General features: G+C 37.6%; 1 protein-coding gene across 1 annotated transcript in view; it reads right to left on the bottom strand.

Annotated features, from left to right (window-relative positions):
- The window catches only part of LOC122806926 (cholesterol side-chain cleavage enzyme, mitochondrial), a 191,334-nt gene that overhangs the window by 90,746 nt on the left and 78,241 nt on the right, over positions 1 to 22,347 (bottom strand). Inside the window, exon 5 of the mRNA XM_044077751.1 lies at positions 17,738 to 17,898. Within this exon, the coding sequence (XP_043933686.1) occupies positions 17,738 to 17,898 (161 nt within the window). The remainder of the gene's footprint in view (positions 1 to 17,737; positions 17,899 to 22,347) is intronic.

Below are 22,347 nucleotides of genomic sequence, written 5' to 3'. Positions count from 1 at the left end.
GCTGTTTGGAATCTATTTCTCTGAACTACAAGCAAAAAACTAAAGGTCTGTGGCTGACAAAGTCTACTGATGATTGCAAACTGGGAGCAGTCATAGAATCTCCAAATGATGTCAACATCCTACAAGATGGTCTTACACAAACAAATGATTGGTGCCAAAGTCATGGCCTTAAACTCAATGCAAAAAATGTATTATCATCCCTTTCAATAAGAACAATATTCCTGCTACCTGCCACATCAATAGCAACACCCTAAGTATGCACTCAGTGGTGAGAAACCTGAGCACACAGGTTGACAGCAACCTTACCTTTGATCACCATGTCTCCACAGTGGTAAGAAGGGCATTCTATATTGCTCATCTCATAAGTAAGGGAAGTAAGGGCATTGCCTCCAAAAAAAAGTTATAACCTCCTTGTACATTTCCCTCATTAGGCCAACAACTGAGTACAACTCCCTTTTTGCCATGTACCTTTCCAAGCACCTGCAGCAATTGGAGAGACTACAAAGGTTCCTCACAAGGAAAATTCAAGGTCTTCAACATCTGTCCTATGTGCATAATCTGAAATCACTGTCACTTTATTCTGTTTCATACAGACTGCTCAGAAGCAATCTCTGACCCTGCTTTATTGGAAATATTGTATATCCAGCAGTCAAATGGTACACAGGCTACTCGCTCTAAAGACCTTAGCCTGGTATATGACATTAATAAAACCTGCTGGAGGGACAGATTTGTCTCCCAGAGGTTACCTGAGGTGGAACAGACTCCTACTTTATGTCAAACAGAGCACTTGTTCCTCTTCAAATGCAATCTGGATGACTGGATGAGTCACCGTAAATTCACCCTGGGTGTTCCACCAGTGTCCCTCTTGGACAGAGGCAATACATGCTGATCATGGAAATAAGAGTAGAACTTGGCTAGGCTTGCAAGGCCCATAGGGCCATTAGTCTAGAAACTTCCTATGATCCGATGATACAAAATGTCAGTGTTATAAGTACATGACAATAACAGGGATAGGTCAAGGACATGTTTTGTGACAAAAGGGACTGCATTCATGACCTGAATGAACTGTAAGTAATATATTACAAGTTTACATGGCTATATTGAGACTTCTGTATGTAATTATATGGTTTGTATTAAGTAACATTTTTATATTTTTATTGTGGGTGACATGAAGACCTGGTCAGTGTTTTGTACATTAAAAGCTGATTACATGCAAACATTGTCACACTGTCACACTGTCAGACTTTCTGACTGTGGCATTTTTTTGGTTTTTTATGCGTTGTAATGATGGAAAATAAGGGATCAAAGCAGAAATGGGATAATTTCATTTATGAGGACAATCATGTCCTCACGGCACCACTTAGGACATACAGAAAACTTCTGTTTGGTAATAGGGAGCTCAGACAAGCTAAGTGGAACAAGGCCTTGAAGCAAGTAGTGGTTGTAATTGATGCAGTGGGTGGCAGAATTTAAGCATTAGCACAGTGAAGAAAATGTCCAATGATGTAGCATATGCTAGAAGCAAGGTCAGGGCACAATGCAGTTTCCTGTACCACTATGGGGGGGGTGCTCCAAATCTTATTCAGTTAAACCAGATGATTAATACCTTTAATCCATTCATGGAGATGACTGTGATACAGAAGATGATGGAAAAGGATTTATTAGAGTTGGTGTGGACACTGCTTACCAATGTCTGCAACAGCAAAAATGCTCATCTGCTCATGAATGCCGGCTTAAACTCAGTATCATATATTTATATAGAGAGAACTGAATGATGAAGAGTGATGTACTTAAACACATCAAACATTTAATTATTATTAAGTGAACCTTGTACATCAGCAAAGAATGGAAATGAAGCCAATGTACATGGTAAATATCCCACCCACCCCTCCTTGTAAGCATATATTACTACATGTTATTACATTGCTAATGTTTTCAATTTTTTTACAGGGTCAGCATCAGAAACAAACAGTTCAACTATACCAATATATTTGGATAATAGCAGTAGAATGAATGTTGGTGATGATGATGATAACATAATTATAGTTATGAGACAGACTAAGGAAAGTGGCACGCACTCCCCAAGTTTAATGGCAGGATCTCACACCCCACAACATGTTAGTAACTCTGCAGAAAGTGACAGTGCAATACAAAATCAAGCACAAGCTGACATGCCACTCATGCCTGTACAGGAGGGACACCCCTGTACCTCTACAATAGTGTCTCCAAAGCCAGAGGAAAACTTTGAGGAAGATGGCAGGCATTCAGATGTAACAGTGTCCACAGTGACACTTTACAAAGGAGAGTCAGGCACAGACATTTCTTTCTGCTACCCCAGGATACATGTAAAACATGTGTTCCCCAAAAGGAAACATGCCATGGCATTGTTAGGGCAGAGTGCACTGCCACAGAAAGTCAGCTGGAAATGGTCAGATTCATCCAGAATGTGTGTGATGATATCCAACAGAAAGTAAGCTGGAAATGGCAGAGAGCAGGGATAATGCCATGGTATCACTGATGTGTAGCATGGTGACACACCAAACATCAGTGGCAGCCTCCGTTTATACACTAGTGAGAACATAACAGAATCAAGTTGGAATCAGTCTTGCAAGGGGCATAGGGTGGGAGATTACATGATAATACTGTTGTTTCTCAGGACAGTAATGTAAGTAGTCAAGGTGAACAAGCACATGTTTCATGAAGGCTATGTCAGCGTTCATCAGCACCTAGTAGAACTTCACATTCAAGGTCATGATCACATTCACCAGCAATGTCAGATAGGTGTCAGCAGGATCACTTGCATCAAGTAAGTAATGACATCAGACCAACTCACCTCGCAGTTCTCATGGTAGCCCCTCCACAAAATCACTTGCACCACTACCTAGCCTATCTATAGGAGATGCATATAATTCATTTGATCTTGAACTACTGGGAATCAGCAAAGGCACAGCTGTATGTTTAACTGGAATGGGCAGTTGCGGAGTGGGGGAGAGTAAACCAAGTTTGCATTTGTATGCATTTCATCCCTGCAAAACTAGCTTGTACACTGTCAATGAAAGGTAGTAAAAATCAATGCTACATGGATTAACATTCCTACAGGTAGCAGTTGCCTACAACATAAAAGCTGTAATGAACAAAAAGTTTCAGCAGAAATATATAAGCGAATGACAAGTTAAAATGAGTATCCAGCCATGTAAACTTTCACTGTTGCCACTTCACCCTCTCCACTACACAAATGATGATAGGTTTTTATGTTTCTGAAGTCAAAAAGTGTTGTATATGACAGCATAAAACTAATTTGATGTGCAGTACCACAAAATAATCTAAGAAGAGATTCCATGACATAAAAAGAAGCATAATTCATGTTACTTAACTTTGCAGTGCATTAAATGAAATATTTTACTGTTGACAATATTCAATACTTTTGTATATTTATGTAAGCAATACAGCAGAACTTATTCATCAAAGCGGACAAAAATGTGAATTATGTTTTATATGATGCCTTACACATCACTGAACAAGAGTCAGTGAGCATTAAGGCATGACCAAGTAGCAATAATATGAGTGACATTTCTAAAAGACAATAAAAAATATTTTAAGATGAGAAAGAATGTCAGATGAACAGTGACAATAGACCATGCACCACACATCAAAGACTACAGATATCACTGCATGCATCAATTATAATCTATGTGTTTTTACAATAAAGGAAACACAAACCTAAATGCCATGGTCCATAGCTGTGGACTGGACACTGCTTCTTTACCTGTCTAGCCACATACCATGCACAAGCCTGCCAAAGGGGGTCCCTTAATACTGATGTCAGCTTCTCATCATTAGTCACGGTGGGGATGGAAATGGATACTAAAGTGACAGCATGGGTCATTTCACCACCAGACTTTTTTTGTCACTTGCTGGTTGCCAACCATCAACATTCCCACAATGAACTGGATCATTTTTTCGTACTGCAGGTTAAAAGCTGATTGCAAGAAGAAATCACCCAAGCCACCATCAAGGGGTTTCTTATTTGTGGTCCTAAACTCTGGCAGCTGTCATGTGTAGATATGAAAGCTTGCAGTGCTTCCAGGACTGTGTGCTCTTAATAGAATGTCAGGCTGCTGTTGCCCTCCCCAGCAATGTTTTCCTGAAGTTTCTCCATGTCACAGAGTGTCTTGACTATGTTCCCTCCATACCAGAATGTCCATGGGGCTTTGAATTGACAAAGTTCTTAACCTAGTATAACACCAAGTGTCAGATATGTTTCAGGATTCAGTACTTTATCCAACAGTGTTAGCATTCCTACGCAAGTTACAGGATCCTCTTTCTTATCTCCATGAGCACATCACTTCATCCTTTTATCCCAAAATCTACATGCTCCCAGAATCTAGTAATTGCATAAATTCCTTCCCATCCATCAGTGCGATACATTTAGCAAACTGAGTAGTGGCACAGACAACATGTTGATTCTATCCATTCTTGTAGTTAACACACTCTCCAAAACAGTTTCATTATTAACATATTGTTAAGAAGTCATATATTTTTAAAAGACACAGCATTGACATTTACACTGCTAGAAGCTTTGTTAAAACATTTTCTGTGTACAGTGGTAGTAGTAAAGCCATTTTTATCAATATGCTCTTGCTTTCAAAGTTTAAAAATCTCATCTGCCAACATATGATGTACGCTCATTGGTATCTACACATTTTAACTACACACTTAGTTTATTCATTTCTAAACAAAGCTTCATTATCAGTCTTTATTTCGCACTACCCACTTGTCAGTTCTCTTGTGGTTTGAAAAGGCTATTTACATAACTTAACTGGGGAGTGACCTTTTGAATTTGTCTACAGCTACAGTAGCTACCATTTTGCTTTTTCTACCTACTTCTGATTCTATCCACTAATTTTAAAACATGTTCCTACTCAATATCCAAGGTCTTACTGTTTCTATTGGTATTGTGTCCAGTTATGAAGTTTTAAAGTTTACGTTTCAGCAGACACACCAGCCATAGCTAGCATTTTTTAACTCATTACAGCCGAGTGACGTCTCCAGGCGTTTCTGCAGTTTCCTCCTACTGCTCTTCTAGGCATCAAATATTGCATGTTCATAGTTGCATTAATAATTCTAAAACCATGTTACATACAAGGTATCACAATATTTTATCTTGAAGCATACATGATGGCAAACACAATTGTTTTGATATTTGAACTCTGTAAATGAGCATTTGTTAGAACTGTAAGGTGATAACTTCATTTTTTAAAGGCTGAAGCCACACCCACTAGGAGTTAAAGGTACACACTCAAAAGATCAGTTTCTTATAGTCCAAGAAGTGCATAACTTCCATGTACATAAGTGCACAGAGTGCCTTCCAAGTTAATTGGGAGACAAGTTCCTGGCCCAAATCAGTGTAAGCCCATTTCTGCTGGTAGCATACCTCTCAAAGAGCAAGGGGATGTACCTCAGTGTTAGTGTTTTCAGAATTTTAGTGCAGAGGTCAAAGCGACCAGCACAAATGCTATCAAATGTATCTGTTCATGGAGGCTGCCCAAATGTCTACCAGTACTCGCTCTTCTCTGTTACAGAGATCACATTTTGAGTCATGTTTGCACAGTTCAGCACCATAACTTCCAGCAACTGGATACTTGCTGTGGGAAAGGCTTTGGCAGTGTGGTGAGTCATTGGGCTGAGGTTTTGGAGGTCTTGTCTTGGCGGTATTGTTTTCGAGTGGGTGGGATTTTGTTTGTTTGAAGGAGACCCATATATCTATATATATGTATATGCTTTTGTATTGCTTGAAAACAGCTGTGTTAGAAATGTTAAGCATCTGACAACAAAGAAGAGAAACTGCAGTAGTGCATTTGCGATTGGCATAAATTAAATTGTTGTTATTTGATATCATTACTGAGAGAGGAAAAAAACAAAGATATAAAAAGCAGATGGTCTTCCATAGCTTAATTAGGAGAAGTGTAGTAGACTTAACTGACTGTGTGTGTGTGTGTGTGTGTGTGTGTGTGTGTGTGTGTGTGTGTGTGTGTGTGTGTGTGTGTGTGTGTGTGTGTGTGTGTGTGTGTTGTTTGGCAGATGGAATATGTTGTAGTTTTGTAGTTTAACCTGGCCAGATGTAGGACCACAACTAGGAGTCTTCCAGTTTTTAGTTACACTCTGAAGGATTTTAGATGTAAAATTGTCTTGGAGGGGGTGGAATTCCACTTTTTTAATACAAAGTTTGACTGTAGAAAGTCCCTTGCTATATTTATTAAATAAGACAGCTGATGAGGTCATAGGTAAGAGATTTACACATTTTGCACCAATATTAGTTTTCAGTTTCACCAATAAGAAAGAGACTTTAACACTTTGCATTTTAATAGCCAGAGAGTTAATATTGGTAACAATGACCTGGTTAAGATTTTAGGTGAAAGTCCTTTTTTTGTCTATAAGAAAAATATTCGTATCAAAAAGATATTAGAAAATAAGAATACAAAAATCCCCTGCCAGCTATTTCTAAGAGTGCAGGGACCTTTAAATGTAACAATTGTAGCATTTGTAAATTTATTCATGAAGTGCCTTATATCACCCTGGAAAATTTAGCTGGAGGAACAGATTTGTCTCCCAGTGACTGCCGTGTCTTTGGAATAGACTGCCAATTCATGTGACGCAAAGCACCTCTATGACACTGTTCAAAAAGAACCTGGACGAGTGGATGGGGCACCATACATTCTTACAGGAGATAGCGGCCCCAACCCTCTTGGACATGGGCAGTCATTACAAAATACACTCCTGAGTATTTACTAGAGTATCTGTGGTGTTACATTGGGATGAAATGGCTAGGCTTGAAATGATCTCTGGGTTGATAGCCTAGTAAACTCCTATGATCCTATGGTGCATGATCATGCAGAATGCAACAAGCAGTAAATACCCAGTATGCAGTAGCTGAACCATACTGAAGGGCACCCCTAGACTTATCCAGGTACCTGAGGTGGCTCTATAGGAGCCCAAAGACTCTCTCAATGAGAATACAGATCTGGGACAGGCATATGTTATACATCTCCTGTGCAGCTCCACTTAGATTTCTCACTAGTGTCATGAACCATGGCTCCAGTGGATATGCAGAATCACCTGAAAAAAAAAAACATAAAAAATAAAAAAGTTTTAGTATTCATAAATAAATTTAAATGTGAATAATAATTTTAAATACAATATTAAAAAAATATTTTTTCCACTTACCAACAAGATGACCACTGGCATGCCATCATGTAGGAAGAGGCGGTAGAGTGAGCTTGTGTACCAGATATGGAAATCATGTGCACTGCCAGGATGTTGAGTGGAGACACTGCTGATAGACCCCCATATATCACAGAGTACCTGACAATTGCTGGAATGGTAGCCCTTCCTATTGTGGTACCACTCCCTCTCTAGACCAGAAGGGGCCCTAATTTAAGCATGGGTGCAATCTATTGCAGTGAGTACCTCAGGAAAATGAGCCAGCCCAGAAAAGGTACACATAGTCCCAGCTTGGTCCTGAGTTGACATTGGGAAATAGATGTACTGATCCACACATGCCAAGAGTTCATCCAGGAAGTGGTGTAGTATCTGCAATGCAAAACCCTATGAGATCCCCAACATGTCCCAGTTTGTCTCTAGAAGGTCCCTGTAGCAAGTATAGTGAGGGCTATACAAACCTTTGTATCCACAGGGATAGAAAGTTATAATAAGTTATCCTTTGCTTATATTTTTGTGTCCTCAGTTGGTAAGTGCCTCTGGGTGAAAGCAGTTTTGGCCCAGAAAAGACAAGCAACTCAGACATGGAAATAGCAAAGCCAGAAGCAAGTGAAAGCATTTTCACTAATTGCAACTCTGGCAAGTTTGGCAAAGCTTCTCTTTATATAGCACATATGCAACCAGCACAGAAAATTGAGAAAAATTTGACCATGAATCGTAAATGGTATAAAACATAATTCATTAGCATACAAAGATTTACATCATTCCTCATTTCTATCTCATTATTTGCTCATTTCCATAAGTACATTCAAGGTCATCATGCATTTCTATAAATGGCCTGTTTGAATCTCAGCTCAGCTGTGTTCAGCAACGAACATCGCAGATAGCCTCGGCGCATATGTGTAACTGGCTATGAGTAACAGCCCTATTGTCTCTTTTTTAACTCAGAAATTTAGTGTGCTCAATATCATTTGTTGCCAGGCCTAATACCTTGACTGCATCACTGAACTCATTTAATCTTCATAATTACGCATCGGCAAAATTAGGCAGAACCAGCAAATTTGTAATATATATGCACCCTTAGCTCTACAAGCAGAACACTGTAAGGACAAAACTGGAAATATCTAGTTATTTTTGAGATAGTCATACAGATATTAAAAATGTCCTGAACAGAGTTAAATATAACCAGGTATTTTTTAAGTCTTTCATCGTCACAGGAGTTGTCATATTTTATTCAAATCATGCATCAGAAAGAAATTTAAAGAGTAACAACCAAAAAAAATTGAAATCCAATATTTCAAAAATAACAACAAAAAGCAGGATCCAACACTTGTTTAATGGATAGTCTCTCTAGCGCCTCGGCTTTTGCCTTCAAGGAGAATACTATCTGATTCATTCAAACACATATTTATACCATTCAATTAAACAATTTATCAATCAGCAACTTAAACTTAAACAAAAAAACTTTCCAGTTGCATTCTAAATTAATGCCTCTAGGTGTTATAGTATCAAATTTGAGTATAAAAACTGTTTCTTTATACAACAATTTCCTTTTGACTATTTCATCTTTTTTATTCATAGCTATATGTCCCAGAATAGTAGCAGATATACCCTTTAGATCACTGCTGTGGTAATCTCTAAAATGCATTGCAAGCGGGCTTTCTATTTTTTTATTTTTAATATCTCTTAGATGTTCCTGCAACCTTGTTTTAAAAGCACGTTTACTTTCCCCTATATAAAATAGTCCACACAGACATCTCAATGCATATATAACTACTTCCGTGTTATATGAAAAATGCCCTAAGGGATAAAAATTCTTCCCATTTATACAATCAAATGTTCTACATACATACTGACAAGATATACATTTGCCACATGGATAAGTTCCCATTAACCTCACACTTATATCTAAATTTATTTTAGGGGTGAAAAATCCAGCATGGACTAACATGTCTTTAAGGTTTCTCCCTCTTTTATAAGAAAAAGTAATATTTTTTGGAAAAATTTCCATTAGATCCTTATACTTAAATAATGAATTCCAATAGAACTTAATTACCTGACTAGTTTTTTCTGATAACAAATCATAAGTCATTATCATATATTTTTTCTAAATCTTTCACTTTTTGCTTTCCATAAGAATCATTATTAAATTTCTTTTTAACCTTCCCTGCATTACTTTTTTTAACCTTATTTAAAGACAATGATACTTCCTGCGCATCATAACCCCTTCTAATATATAACTGTGATATTTTTTCTAGTTCTATATCCACTTCATCCGTATTATTATATAATCTCTTGATTCTTATAAATTCACCATATGGCAAAGATTTCATAAGATGCGGTGGATGACAACTACATCCATCCAATAAATGTAAATTATTTTCAAATTTACGAAACACTTTAGTAACAATTTTACCATTCTCACCTCCCTCTAAAGTGACATCCAAAAAATTGACTTTATTTCCCAACTGAAAGCCATCAAATTTCAAATCAAACTCATTTTCTTGTAGGCCCTCCATAAAACTATGTATTTCCTGCTTTCCCCCTTTACAAATAAAAATCAAATCATCAATGTAATGATAATATTTCACTACATTTTTCCTAAAAAATTCCATCCTATATAAATATTCCATCTCAAAAAAATTCATCATTATATTTGCAAAAGCTGCCCCCATTGCAGTGCCTTTTAACTGATGGAATAACTGACCATCAAAGTAAAAATAGTTATTCTTAAGGCAGAATTCTACTAATTCCACAATATAAAATGACAGAGGACTATCCCCCTACAGTTTTTCTAATGCTTTAAAGTCAATTTTTTGGATGTCACTTTAGAGGGAGGCGAGAATGGTAAAATTGCTACTAAAGTGTTTTGTAAATTTGAAAATAATTTACATTTATTGGATGGATGTAGTTGTCATCCACCGCATCTTATGAAATATTTGCCATATGGTGAATTTATAAGAATCAAGAGATTATATAATAATACGGATGAAGTGGATATAGAACTAGAAAAAATATCACAGTTATATATTAGAAGGGGTTATGATGCGCAGGAAGTGTCATTGTCTTTAAATAAGGTTAAAAAAAGTAATGCAGGGAAGGTTAAAAAGAAATTTAATAATGATTCTTATGGAATCAAAAAGTGAAAGATTTAGAAAAAATATATATGGTAATGACTTATGATTTGTTATCAGAAAAAACTAGTCAGGTAATTAAGTTCTATTGGAATTCATTATTTAAGTATAAGGATCTAATGGAAATTTTTCCAAAAAATATTACTTTTTCTTATAAAAGAGGGAGAAACCTTAAAGACATGTTAGTCCATGCTGGATTTTTCACCCCTAAAATAAATTTAGATATAAGTGTGAGGTTAATGGGAACTTATCCATGTGGCAAATGTATATCTTGTCAGTATGTATGTAGAACATTTGATTGTATAAATGGGAAGAATTTTTATCCCTTAGGGCATTTTTCATGTAACACGGAAGTAGTTATATATGCACTGAGATGTCCATGTGGATTATTTTATATAGGGGAAAGTAAACGTGCTTTTAAAACAAGGTTGCAGGAGCATCTAAGAGATATTAAAAATAAAAAAATAGAAAGCCCGCTGGCAATGCATTTTAGAGATCACCACAACAGTGATCCAAAGGGTATATCTGCTACTATTCTGGAACATATAGCTATGAATAAAAAAGATGAAATAGTCAAAAGGAAATTGTTGTATAAAGAAACAGTTTTTATACTCAAATTTGATACTATGACACCTAGAGGCATTAATTTAGAATGCAACTGGAAAGTTTTTTTATAATTGATTGATAAATTGTTTAATTGAATGGTATAAATATGTGTTTGAATGAATCAGATAGTATTCTCCTTGAAGGCGAAAGCCGAGGCGCTAGAGAGACTATCCATTAAACGAGTGTTGGATCCTGCTTTTTGTTGTTATTTTTGAAATATCAGAAAGAAATTTGACTGAAATCCATGTTTAAAATTAGGGAATATGTAGTTGAAATGGATTTTGAAGATAGTTACACTTGCTTAAATGTTTAAGATAAATATTTAAATGTATGAAAAGGAAAGAAATAAAGATTAACTCAAGTAAAATCTATCATTGCTGCATAGTCCTTAAGTAAATTATAGACACAGCATATCCCTTTTGCAGAGGTAAAATAATTTAAGAAACTTGTCACACTAATGTCATCTAACAATGATAAGTACTGAGGATTAGTCATTGGATTCCATAATAATATATTGGGACTACAAACAAAGGGCTGATGTCACAACAAAATATGAATCTGAACAGTGTAATTGGCAGTTGGAGTACAATAAATCTGGTAATAATCTATGAGTATCTGAAAAAGGTAAGGCAAAATAATTATGCTGGCACCTTTGAAACTATTAACACTGATTTTACACCACATATGATTCAAGGCTCTGCATCTAGATACAAGTTCTGAAATTTGAAAAATTCTGAGTGACCTTGTAAGTAACAAACACTTGCCCAACGTTTCCTGGAATTCATTAATTCCAATGCCCAGGACCAGCTTGTTCTTACCCCCACCATAGGTCGCAACATCCTTGACCTGGTCATTACCAACATGGGTAATTGTTGCTCTACACCAATAGTCAACTCCTCCCTGGTTAGATCCAACCACAAACTAATCACATTGGAAATCCACATCCCTCACACACCCCATCTCTCTGCAAAGGTAACCACCATGAAAAACCTTTCCAAAGCTAACTTTGATCTCCTAAAAACAGAAGTGGCTAACTTCATGGCACCCATGCAAATGGAGAATAGTTGCAGGACCACCAAATCATACAACAATGCATTGTACAAACACGTACACAAATGCATAGATCTCACCATGCCCAATAGAACCAAGATGATCTCCTCCAAAAAAAGGAAGCCAATCTGGTGGTCACCTGCCATAAACAAACTCTAAGGAGGAATCTGATGCGGAATAATGTGAAGTCCCAAGACTGGAAAAACTCCCCTATTAGCCTCAACAAAAAGTTGAGATCCCTCATCAAATCCTCTAAAGCTAGATATGAAAACAGAATTGCAGCAGATAGTAAAGACAACCACAAGTCCTTCTATAGTTATGTAAAGAATCTCCACGGCAATACCCAGATTTGCTCTGAGCTACTGCACAATGGTACATGTCTTATACTGAGCCAACAGATATTGCCAATATACTGGCCGACAGATGCAGTGCCAACTTTATCCCTCTCCTCCTCCCCAAAGGACCAATCACAATACCAGTAGATTGCCAGACACCCAGTATTACTGCTGCACAGGTTACAACAGCACTGTCCAAGGCCAAGAATACAGCTTTTTTGGGGCCTGACAATATCCCTGGCTGTGTTCTACATGAACTACAGAGTGAACTGGCACCTCACCTGTGTGCCCTGTTTAATCACAGCTTCACCTCAGGCTTTGTCCCTACCAAATTGCGCACTGCTACAGTCATCCCTCTCCACAAACGAGGAGCAACTACAGACACTGGGAACTATCGCCCCCTTAGCCTGATGAGTCTGATATGCAAAGCTATGGAATGCATCATCATGGACCTAATAAACAAGGATATAGGGAATCTCCAAACTCTGAATCCCACACAGTTTAGTTTTGTGAAGGGTAGATTATGCCTGCTCAACCTGCTCAACTTCTTTGAGTCAGTCACCAAAGCTATGTATGAAGGCAAGGTGGCTCATACAGCCTACCTTGATCTGGCCAAGGCCTTTGATACCATTCCCCACTCAGGAATCATAGAAAAACTCGCTAAGCTAGGCATCAACCCCTATATCACTATGTGAGTTGCAAACTGGCTCACAGATAGAACCCACAATGTGAAAGTAGCTGACTCCAAGTCAGATTGCTAAACAATCATGAGTGGAGTCCCACAAGGTTCGGTCCTGGGTCCTTTCCTGTTTGGTATCTACTTCTCTAAGTCCAGGCCAACACGAAGGGACTCTGGCTGACAAAGTTCACAAATGATTGCAAGTTGGGAGCTATTATTAACTCTCCAAGTGATGTTGACATTCTACAGAAAGGCCTCACTGAGGCCAACAACTGGTGTCAGAACCATGACCTTAAGCTCAATGCCAAAAAATGTGTCACCCTCCCTTTGGAAAAAACCCGGTTCCCATGAATTACCACATTGATGGGAGTCCACTGAACACAGAAGGCGTTATAAGAGATCTGGGAACATAGGTTGACAGCAACCTCTCTTTTGACCACCACATTGCCACTGTGGTCAGAAAGTCCTTCTATGTGGCACATCTCATTACTAAGGGTTTTGCATCCAGGAAGAAAGAGGTCACTGTCTCCCTCTACACTTCCCTCATTAGACCAATCATCAAGTACAATGACCCATTTGGCATGTACCTCACTAGACACCAACAGCAACTGGAGAGGCTGCAAAAGTACCTCACAAAGAGGATCCTAGGCCTTAAACTCTTGTCCTATATGGACAGACTCAAAAACCTCCAACTATTCTCTGTCTCATATCACCTACTTAGAGGCGATCTCTGTTTGACTTACAAAGCTATGTCTGACCCAGCTCTGTTAGAAATGCTACATCTAAAGAAATCCCAATCCCTCCGCACCACACACTCCAGAGACCTCAACGTCATTACCACAATCAACAGAACATGCTGGAGGGACAGGTTCATAGCCCAGAGACTGCCCATGCTATGGAACAGACTTCCCATACAAGTCAAACAGAGCACCTCACTGACCCTCTTCAAGAGAAATCTTGATGAGTGGATGGGAAATAGAAAATTCACCCTAGGGATCACTCCAGTGGCTCTACTTGACAGAGATACTGGGAACTATGGTCGGGTGGCATGATGCCAGGGTAATCCTATGGGCTAGGCTTGTAAAGGATCCAGGGCCATTAGCCTAGTGCACACCTATAAACCTAATACTAGTGTAAATCCAGACATTTAAAGACTCACAATGATTTGAGAGCTGACATATTGTTGTAACCTGCACAAACATATTTCAGACTACCAAACAAACTTTCTTTACTGTATGGAATATTTGAAAGATATGTTTAGAGATAAGTTGTCAAGTTGTGTTAATGATGAAAAGATGTGGGAAATATTCATCTTAGCAATGCAAATTGTGTAAAATAAAGAATATTTCATTGCTGACCATCTCGTCACATCTTGTTCAACAATGTTTCAGAATAATATTGCATTGTTCTAGCAGTATTCTTTATTATTTTGCAAAAAAATGTATACTTAAATATGTTTGTTTAGTTGCAGTTTTAATACCTGATATTTCTAATGGCTTAATTAGTAATTATCAAATATCAGAAATAAAATTAATTTATTCAGGTGAAGTTCATAGCTAGAGATCTTTCAAAAAAGCCAGACTCCAGATATTGTGAATACATGCTGACGTGTAAAATTAGTGAATGAAATATGAATATTGACTACTTTGTGAAAATTAGCATATTTAATTTGGCAGATGAAGAAATTTGATATCTACTTTTTCTGCATTTTGAAAGGAAAAACACTTGTTTTCTACATATTTTCATTTCACTTTTTTTGCTGCTGCTTCTATTGAAAAACAGTTAAACATTTTATGCAGCTGTTTGCACCACTTAAAGAAAGAAGACAATACAGGCTTTGCCACCTATCATGATAAGAGGTACTGCCAGCACAGCTAGCTGGATTTTTTAAAATAATTATATGTCATTAGTGAATAGCAAACTGATTTATACAAGATGATTGTGTTACAAATGTATTAGAACTATACGTCATGTCTATTTGTACAGATGTTTGTGTTGAAAAGGTTTTTGTAACGTGCTTGTGTTTGTAATGTATCCACAGTGTGCCCTACTGGAGAGAACAGAAATTGTAATTGCCTAAATGTACATGTTTTAATAGAGGAAACTAGAAGGTTAAACTTCAGTCCAGCAAACTATCTGAAATGAAATCACTTTACAGGCTAGGCTATAAAGATCCTATCTCACAGGTTTCAAAGCAGCCAGAGACACAAACACTGTATTAGGAAGCATTCTGTATTGTCTTTGGGGTGAACTAATTACTACTCTGGAACCGAGGTATGAAATTATTGTTTGACTTCTAGCTGTGCTACAGATCTGAGAAAAAGCCCTTGTGTGTGTATTTTTTTACAGGTAGGTGCTAAATCTTGCCAGCTTCCAGCAATGGGGTTTTACATGGGAACTAGAAATCAGATGACCAGATATCATTCTGCAAGCTATCCTAGAAGTGATATTTTAGATATTACTTTGAGAAGTCCCTCAGTGAGACTGAGCATTCTGTATTCTGTCTTGGGCCTGACAACAAGAAGGACCATTCACCACATCATCTACCTTGCTCTGTCAAAAAAGTAGGGAATAGTAACTCTTAGATTCAGTCAGAAATATAGTGAAGCTTAGTTTAGATATTGTTTTTCTTTATTTGTTTGAGCCTGCCTTTCAAAGCCATAAATATTTCCTGTGATTTGAACTTTGATGTCACTGTGAATATATACTTAGTATTTTCTTATTATTTTGTTATTTATTATTAAATATATTTAAACCTTTCATTTTGTTCAAACACATGTTCAAACAACTTCTTAGGACCCACCTAAACAACAACTGGAAGTGCTCTTGCACTGCCCCCGGCTAGAGCTCACCCATATTGAACACCCAAAAATTACTCTTTCTCCCTATATGGCATTCACCTTGCACCTGCTCTTATATGTAGTCATATTGGCAGCAGTTTTTACCTAGTACTTGAAAATTAAGAGTGTAATATAAATATATAATTTTCACCTATACTAGATTGTAACAGTTACTACATGTGAATACTTTTGTATTATCTGAAACATTTCCTGCCTTCTCTTTAGATTGTAATAGTTTTAGTTCATGTGACAAATGTATGCGTATGTACTGTCTTATCTGTCTCCTCACTGTATTCTCTCTGTTGTACTCTTCTGTGGTGCTTTTCTCCCTGGGTCTCCACTGAAAACAGGCTATCAACCCAGCTGGACTATCCCAGTAAACAAATGTAAAATAAAGAAATAAAAATAAAATTATGGCTGATCTTTTGTTGAGATATTTAAGTTTTGAGAGTACTTGCATATTTATTTGGTGACACTGTGTGGGCCACTCCTAATAGCCTTGCTATTGGTCAAACTAACATTTGTATTAATATTAATTTCACTCAGTATATTGGCTACTTTTGTAAGGGCCTTAAAGCAGCTAATGAGGGCTTCTGGTGGCAGTGATAACTACCTTATAGTCTGGGTAAAAGGGGGCATAGTTAGTAAACCTGTGCCAGCCTTTCCCAGGGGTGTGTGTGCAAATCAAACCTCAAAATAGCGTGTGTGTGTCAGCTACTTGGGAAGGGGTACAAAGCACTGGAGAAAGGAGGAGAAACCAGCCTGGGACTGACTGTGGTCTCTGTGTGCTCTTACTGGAAATTGCACTTGATGCAGAAAGCTGCATCTGGAAATATGGTATGTGTACCTGTTATCCTCCCAGTGAACATCCCCCTTTGGTGCCAGTGGTGAGGATTGAGGCTGCTTGATTACTGGCCCAGCGGTGGCGTGTCACACCACCTGCTGCCTTCACAAAAATAAGATGTAAGGTAATGCAACAGCTGGTAGTGAGCTGGATTTATCCACTCCAGGCAAACCTTACAGCTGTATCCTTATATGTGAACAACATCAGCTGTGGCAAGTCTAGCTTTACCTTCAGTTGTACAGTGACTATCACTATATCATATGTCATTTCTGAAAATAGCCCTGCATGTTAAGTTATTTGATTGATTACATTGTGTCTTTTTACTGGTGGTGAACTCACAAAGGCCTGCCTACTTAGATGTTGTTCCATTTGCTAGCTATAAAATTTTATTATGTCAGATTATATTCCTGTGTTTGCTTAAGTCAGTTGATCTGTACTTAAATGAGGTGAATAGTGCTGTAAAATCTGGTATTTCCACAAGGTTCACTTTCCTAGTATGATCAGTCTTTACCTGACATAGCCTAATTCCTCCTGCCCTTTCTAACTCTGTTATGCAATCTTACACTATAATATGGTCCTGTGGATGACATTAACTTTAAGAATGACTGAATCAGAGAACACTGAGTTTGATTATACATATGAAATAGGCACATGTGAAGATTAGGATTTTGATGTGGCAGTACCATGTATAACTTTGGAGTGTTCGCAGGAAAATAACTCTGTAAGAATTGCAATCTTTGGACTAGAGATGCCATGATTCCAATTTTTCGGTGTAGCCAATATATGTTACTAACTTACTAGTCAGAATTTCTGTACATGCCGTTTGACTACATTACTTTCGAATGGCGTGCAAAGGATTGCATGTTACTGTTCATGAAAAGCACATAGACTTCACACCCTGCTGACATAAATGAGAACCAGTTTAACCTGTGTGGTGGAAACTGAAATCAGGAAGATAATACAAATACTTTTCAGTAACTCATTCTAAGTGATTACATGTTTCAACTCTCATTCATGTATATATGCCTTACCGTGTCTACGCCTCCTGCCATTAGTTCTGTGACACTTGCCGTAATGTCATCAATAGGTAATTTGTCCTGCAGAAGGAGGCTGGCTAGAATTCCTGGGTACTTGTCTGGATGCTTCTCTTTTAGTCGTACCTCCCGGTAGATATTTTGTATACATCTATCAGCTGCCATTAAAGAGAACAAGCAGATATTTTTACTTGGATGTTATGGGGAAAAGCATATTTTTTCAGAAAATTAAGTTTGCATAATTTCAAGCTGACTTTAAAAAAGTCAACTTGACTATTCACTGATCAACTGGCAACAGAATTTTATAGTTTTAAAACCAGAATGATATGTGTAGAAGGGTCTACTTCAGTAGACTGAAATTCCATTTAATCAAATCATACTTATCCAAGACGAAACCACTGAAACTTATTTCAATGAAAGTTCACATTACCAGAATTTTAACTCGGGGAAAGGTGGCAGTTGGCCAACATGGGGAAATTTTCCCTTTTCCCCACTATAGTTTGATCTCAGAGTTAGCATATTTAGTTAGAGGGAATGTGGAGGGATGAAGCCCCCCACTTGGGTGGGTCTGACATTCAGTGTGTTTAGTTTTTAATGTTGGCCAACTGCCTACTTTCCTGGATTAAAATTCTGCTGATTGCAAATCTTTGTTGAAATAAGGTTTCGGTGCTGTCATCTCGGTTAAGTAAGATTCACTTAAAAGGAATTGTGGTCTACTGAAGTAGACTCGTGTAGAACTATAGTATAGTCAAGCAGATGGTCATTTTTAAGTCCTCTCTCAAAAGCTTATCAAACATTACTGACTACAATTAGTTTTATCCACAAGTAACCATTGGAAATGTCAAGACTAGCAATGTCAAGTCCTAAAACTTGAGCTTGAATGACAGAAAATTTGCACTCACACGTATTAAGTGCAAGATTGCAGTTTCTAAGAATATTCCCATTTCTATAAGGTACTGTGTTTTCAGAGATGATATATATAAGTTCAGGAGGTGTGTAGGTTAAAAAATAAAAAAGATAGCTGAACGCACAAATCCCAGGATAAAAAAAGTGCCCAATCCTTGTAGGCGCACTGGTGCCAGGACTGGAAAAAATGACAGTGTAGAACCCTCAAGACACAGAAACATTCCTACAATGGAGCTAGGCCAGGCTCAGAGGGAGGATGCCCCCCACCCCCATTGTAGAAGGAAGGAGTAGTCCACAAAACTCACAAAAACTGATTTGCCAAAAAAAAAAAAAAGCCATAAAGATGATAGAGTGGACTACTGAGGATAAGAAAGACATCATGTGTTTAGAAGACCAGAATTTCCAGACAGAAGATATACAAAAAGATTAAGAGCAAAATTAGAGGAAAGAAAAATACTTGCAGAAGAAAAACTGTCAGAAGTTTAAAATGCAAATTTGTTTTCATTAATACAACAGACTTATGAAAAACATTATAAAGACCAAGAAACATTGGGCCATTTGGGAAAAGAAGTGACTGAGGAAATATGAAAATATAAAGAACAAAATCTAAAGATTTTTGAACTATGGACAAGGGAAAGAAAGAGTGAGATCTCATATGGTACAATATTTATGCAAAGGAGAAAGCCAAATTAATCATTACAAAAAAGCAGCCTCAAAGATATTTGAAGAGAAATACAGGCAAAGGCATCAAGATATGAACATTTTCACAACACAGAAAAATAAGATCACAAAGAGGGAATGTAAACCAGAAGATTAGTAAAGTAGAAGTTAAAAAATATAAGCTGAAGTTATGCCATACTTGGGAAGTGAATGATTTTATAAAGTGTAACACAGCATGATGAAACAACGTGTCCCCCAAGTAAGGAGAAACAGGAGGAACAGGAGACATCTAAAGAAGAAATATTGACATGGGAAAGAAAAAGCAATTTAATGTGGTGTAATATTTATGCTATTACAAGGCTTTTTTATACTGTTTACCAGTAAAAAACTAATTTTACAGATTGTATTTCTTAGCGACCGTGAGTTAGGTGTTAGTTAACTAAAAAGCCATTACTCCACCCCACAGTATTTGTCTTAACTTGCAGATTATCTGGCTGTAGCTTAACTAGTTTATGATTGAAAATTGGAGTTAGCAACTATGAATGGATGATATATTAATCTTAAATTATACTATCATACACCAGTTAGCCTGTTCTTACCTCTTAGAGATGTAAATGCATTTTACTAAGCCCACTTTTGTGCTTTTATGTGTGTTATCTGTCTAGACTGCATTGTATGAGTTATAACTGCATTGTTAAGTATAAACTGTTCCTATCAGTGTGTTATTTTTCTGGTTGTAAGTCCTTTTATTTGGCACATGTACTAATATATGTATCTACCATCAGGTACCAACCCCCTCTATCTGCTAGCTTCCTGAAAGACTTGTAACACTAGAAGGACAACTCCTTGAGGAAATCTATCTGGAAACATCCCTGCACTATCACATGACTCTGTAAAGACCTGCCAAGGTTAATATTATTTATATCCTGTCTGTATGCATTACTTTTTAGCTAAACCAGGTCTGTAGCACAGCTAAAAATCCCTGTAATATCTCACAGTTTACCCTATAACACTAAAGTGGATAAATCCCCACAACTTTGTCAATAAGCGACCATATCTAAGTTACTATACCCTAAATACTGCAAAATATAGCAAAATTGGCAGAAGAAACACAGTAAGTAATTGGGTAAAAAGAGGCTTCTACAGTTATATCATGCTATAAGTGCAAACTGAAGGCTAAAATAAAAAGAAAATGAGGTTCTAAAAAGTCTTGTACTCACATAGCATACTCAGGCCCTGCAGATCTTGTGGACAGGTTAAGCAGATATTGTGGACAGGTTAAGCCCCATTCCTCTTGTCCTCGCTCTGCTTGGGCTCGCCAAGCACCCCACCCAGCCCACAAATCCCACCCACCCCCTAGTGGTCCTAAATTTATAGCTCTGAGGCCAGTCTTCCTCTTTCTAGAACCAATCAACAAGTATCTAGTCAGTAATAAGACCCTCCTTACTCACCCTTTCCTACTAATCCTGTTACTCAATTGGGGTAAGCGTCAAAGTCAATTACCATATAATGCCTCTGCCACTTGTGAAGAAAACATCAGACTTATGCTATCATACTGCTTGTTACCCTTTACAGTTAACATACATCTTCTCACCCACTATGAAAACCAATCCTACCATGGTTTCTGCTACCCAAGATGCCAAACTGCTACTCCATTAATTCCAAATAGGTTAGACCACCTAATAACTCCCCCAACAACAAACTCCTCAAATATAAAGTATCATCACCCTATTAGACCCATATATATCAACCCCAAAACTAAGAATTATCTAAGACTGATAATTAAATTCCTGAATCTCTCAACCAGTCTACAAAGGAACCTCACAATGGATGGTGATATCCATCTAAACCCAGGCCCTACCTCACCAGTCGGTTCCTGACCCATTATGAATACTCCCACTAACTTTCAAACCTTAACTAGACCTCTGAATTCTCTCTTGGTCAGTCACCTAAACATTAGAAGTATAAATAATAAGGTCCATCACCTTCATGCCCTCTTAGATACATATTCCCCAGACATACTATGTCTCACTGAAACCTGGTTAAAACCCTCAACTACAGATAACGAAGTAATACCACCAGGTTATAACATACTAAGATTAGACCGTACCACTAGGAAGGGAGGAGGGGTCACTGTACTTTACAAAATTACCCTTCACATGACCTCTAACTCCTCTCAACCACCCCATGTTGATAATACAGAAATCCTCATTACTAAGCTACAAATAAATAAAAACAAAACCATAAATATTGTCTGTATCTACATTGCCCCAGGTAATAACACTAATGTCCTAGAAGACATTCTCTACTGACGGGCTGAGAACTACCCCCAAGAAACAATTATTCTTGGAGACTTCAACATAGACTGGAACAGCTGTTCCTCAGAATCACCCATCCATATGACTCTATATGGCTTTACTCAGACTATATCCTTCCCTACTAGGATCAGTAAACATAACAACAAAGAAGGTACCCTGGATTGGATACTCATTAGCAATCATCCAAACATGTACAGGACTGGGACCCTACCTGATAATATAAGTGATCATTTTCCTACCTCTATAATTGGCTGAAGACTGATATCCCTTACCAACCCATTTACAAAACAAGAAGAAACAATAAAAACTTCAACCCCACTAATTTCCAAAATGAACTCAAATCATGTAATTGGTCAATTCTAAAACATTTGCCACTCGATGAAGCCGTAATATACTTTAATACCAAATTCCTAGCCATCCTGCATGCTCTATCAGAACTAAAACCCATGCACCTGCACGCTCTATCAGAACTAAAACAAGAACCGCACCATGGCTTTCAAAAGATACCAAACAAAAGATCTTGCTCAGAAACAAAGTGTGGGTCACCTGGCATACCACTAAATCCCCCTTTGCTCAACTCAGATATAGACAACTAAGGAATGAGACAAAAAAATCCATTATGCTAGACAAAAAAACTATTACTGTCAATAACAACAAAGGCACCAAAACAATCCACAAAAGTTCTAGGCAAGCATAAATAAACTTCTTCACCCAGGACAAACT

This window comes from Protopterus annectens, chromosome 7.part0 (genome assembly GCF_019279795.1).
Source record: "Protopterus annectens isolate FY-2018-M chromosome 7.part0, PAN1.0, whole genome shotgun sequence".
Classification (NCBI taxonomy): domain Eukaryota; kingdom Metazoa; phylum Chordata; order Ceratodontiformes; family Protopteridae; genus Protopterus; species Protopterus annectens.
This window is presented reverse-complemented; position numbering and strand designations above follow the sequence as displayed.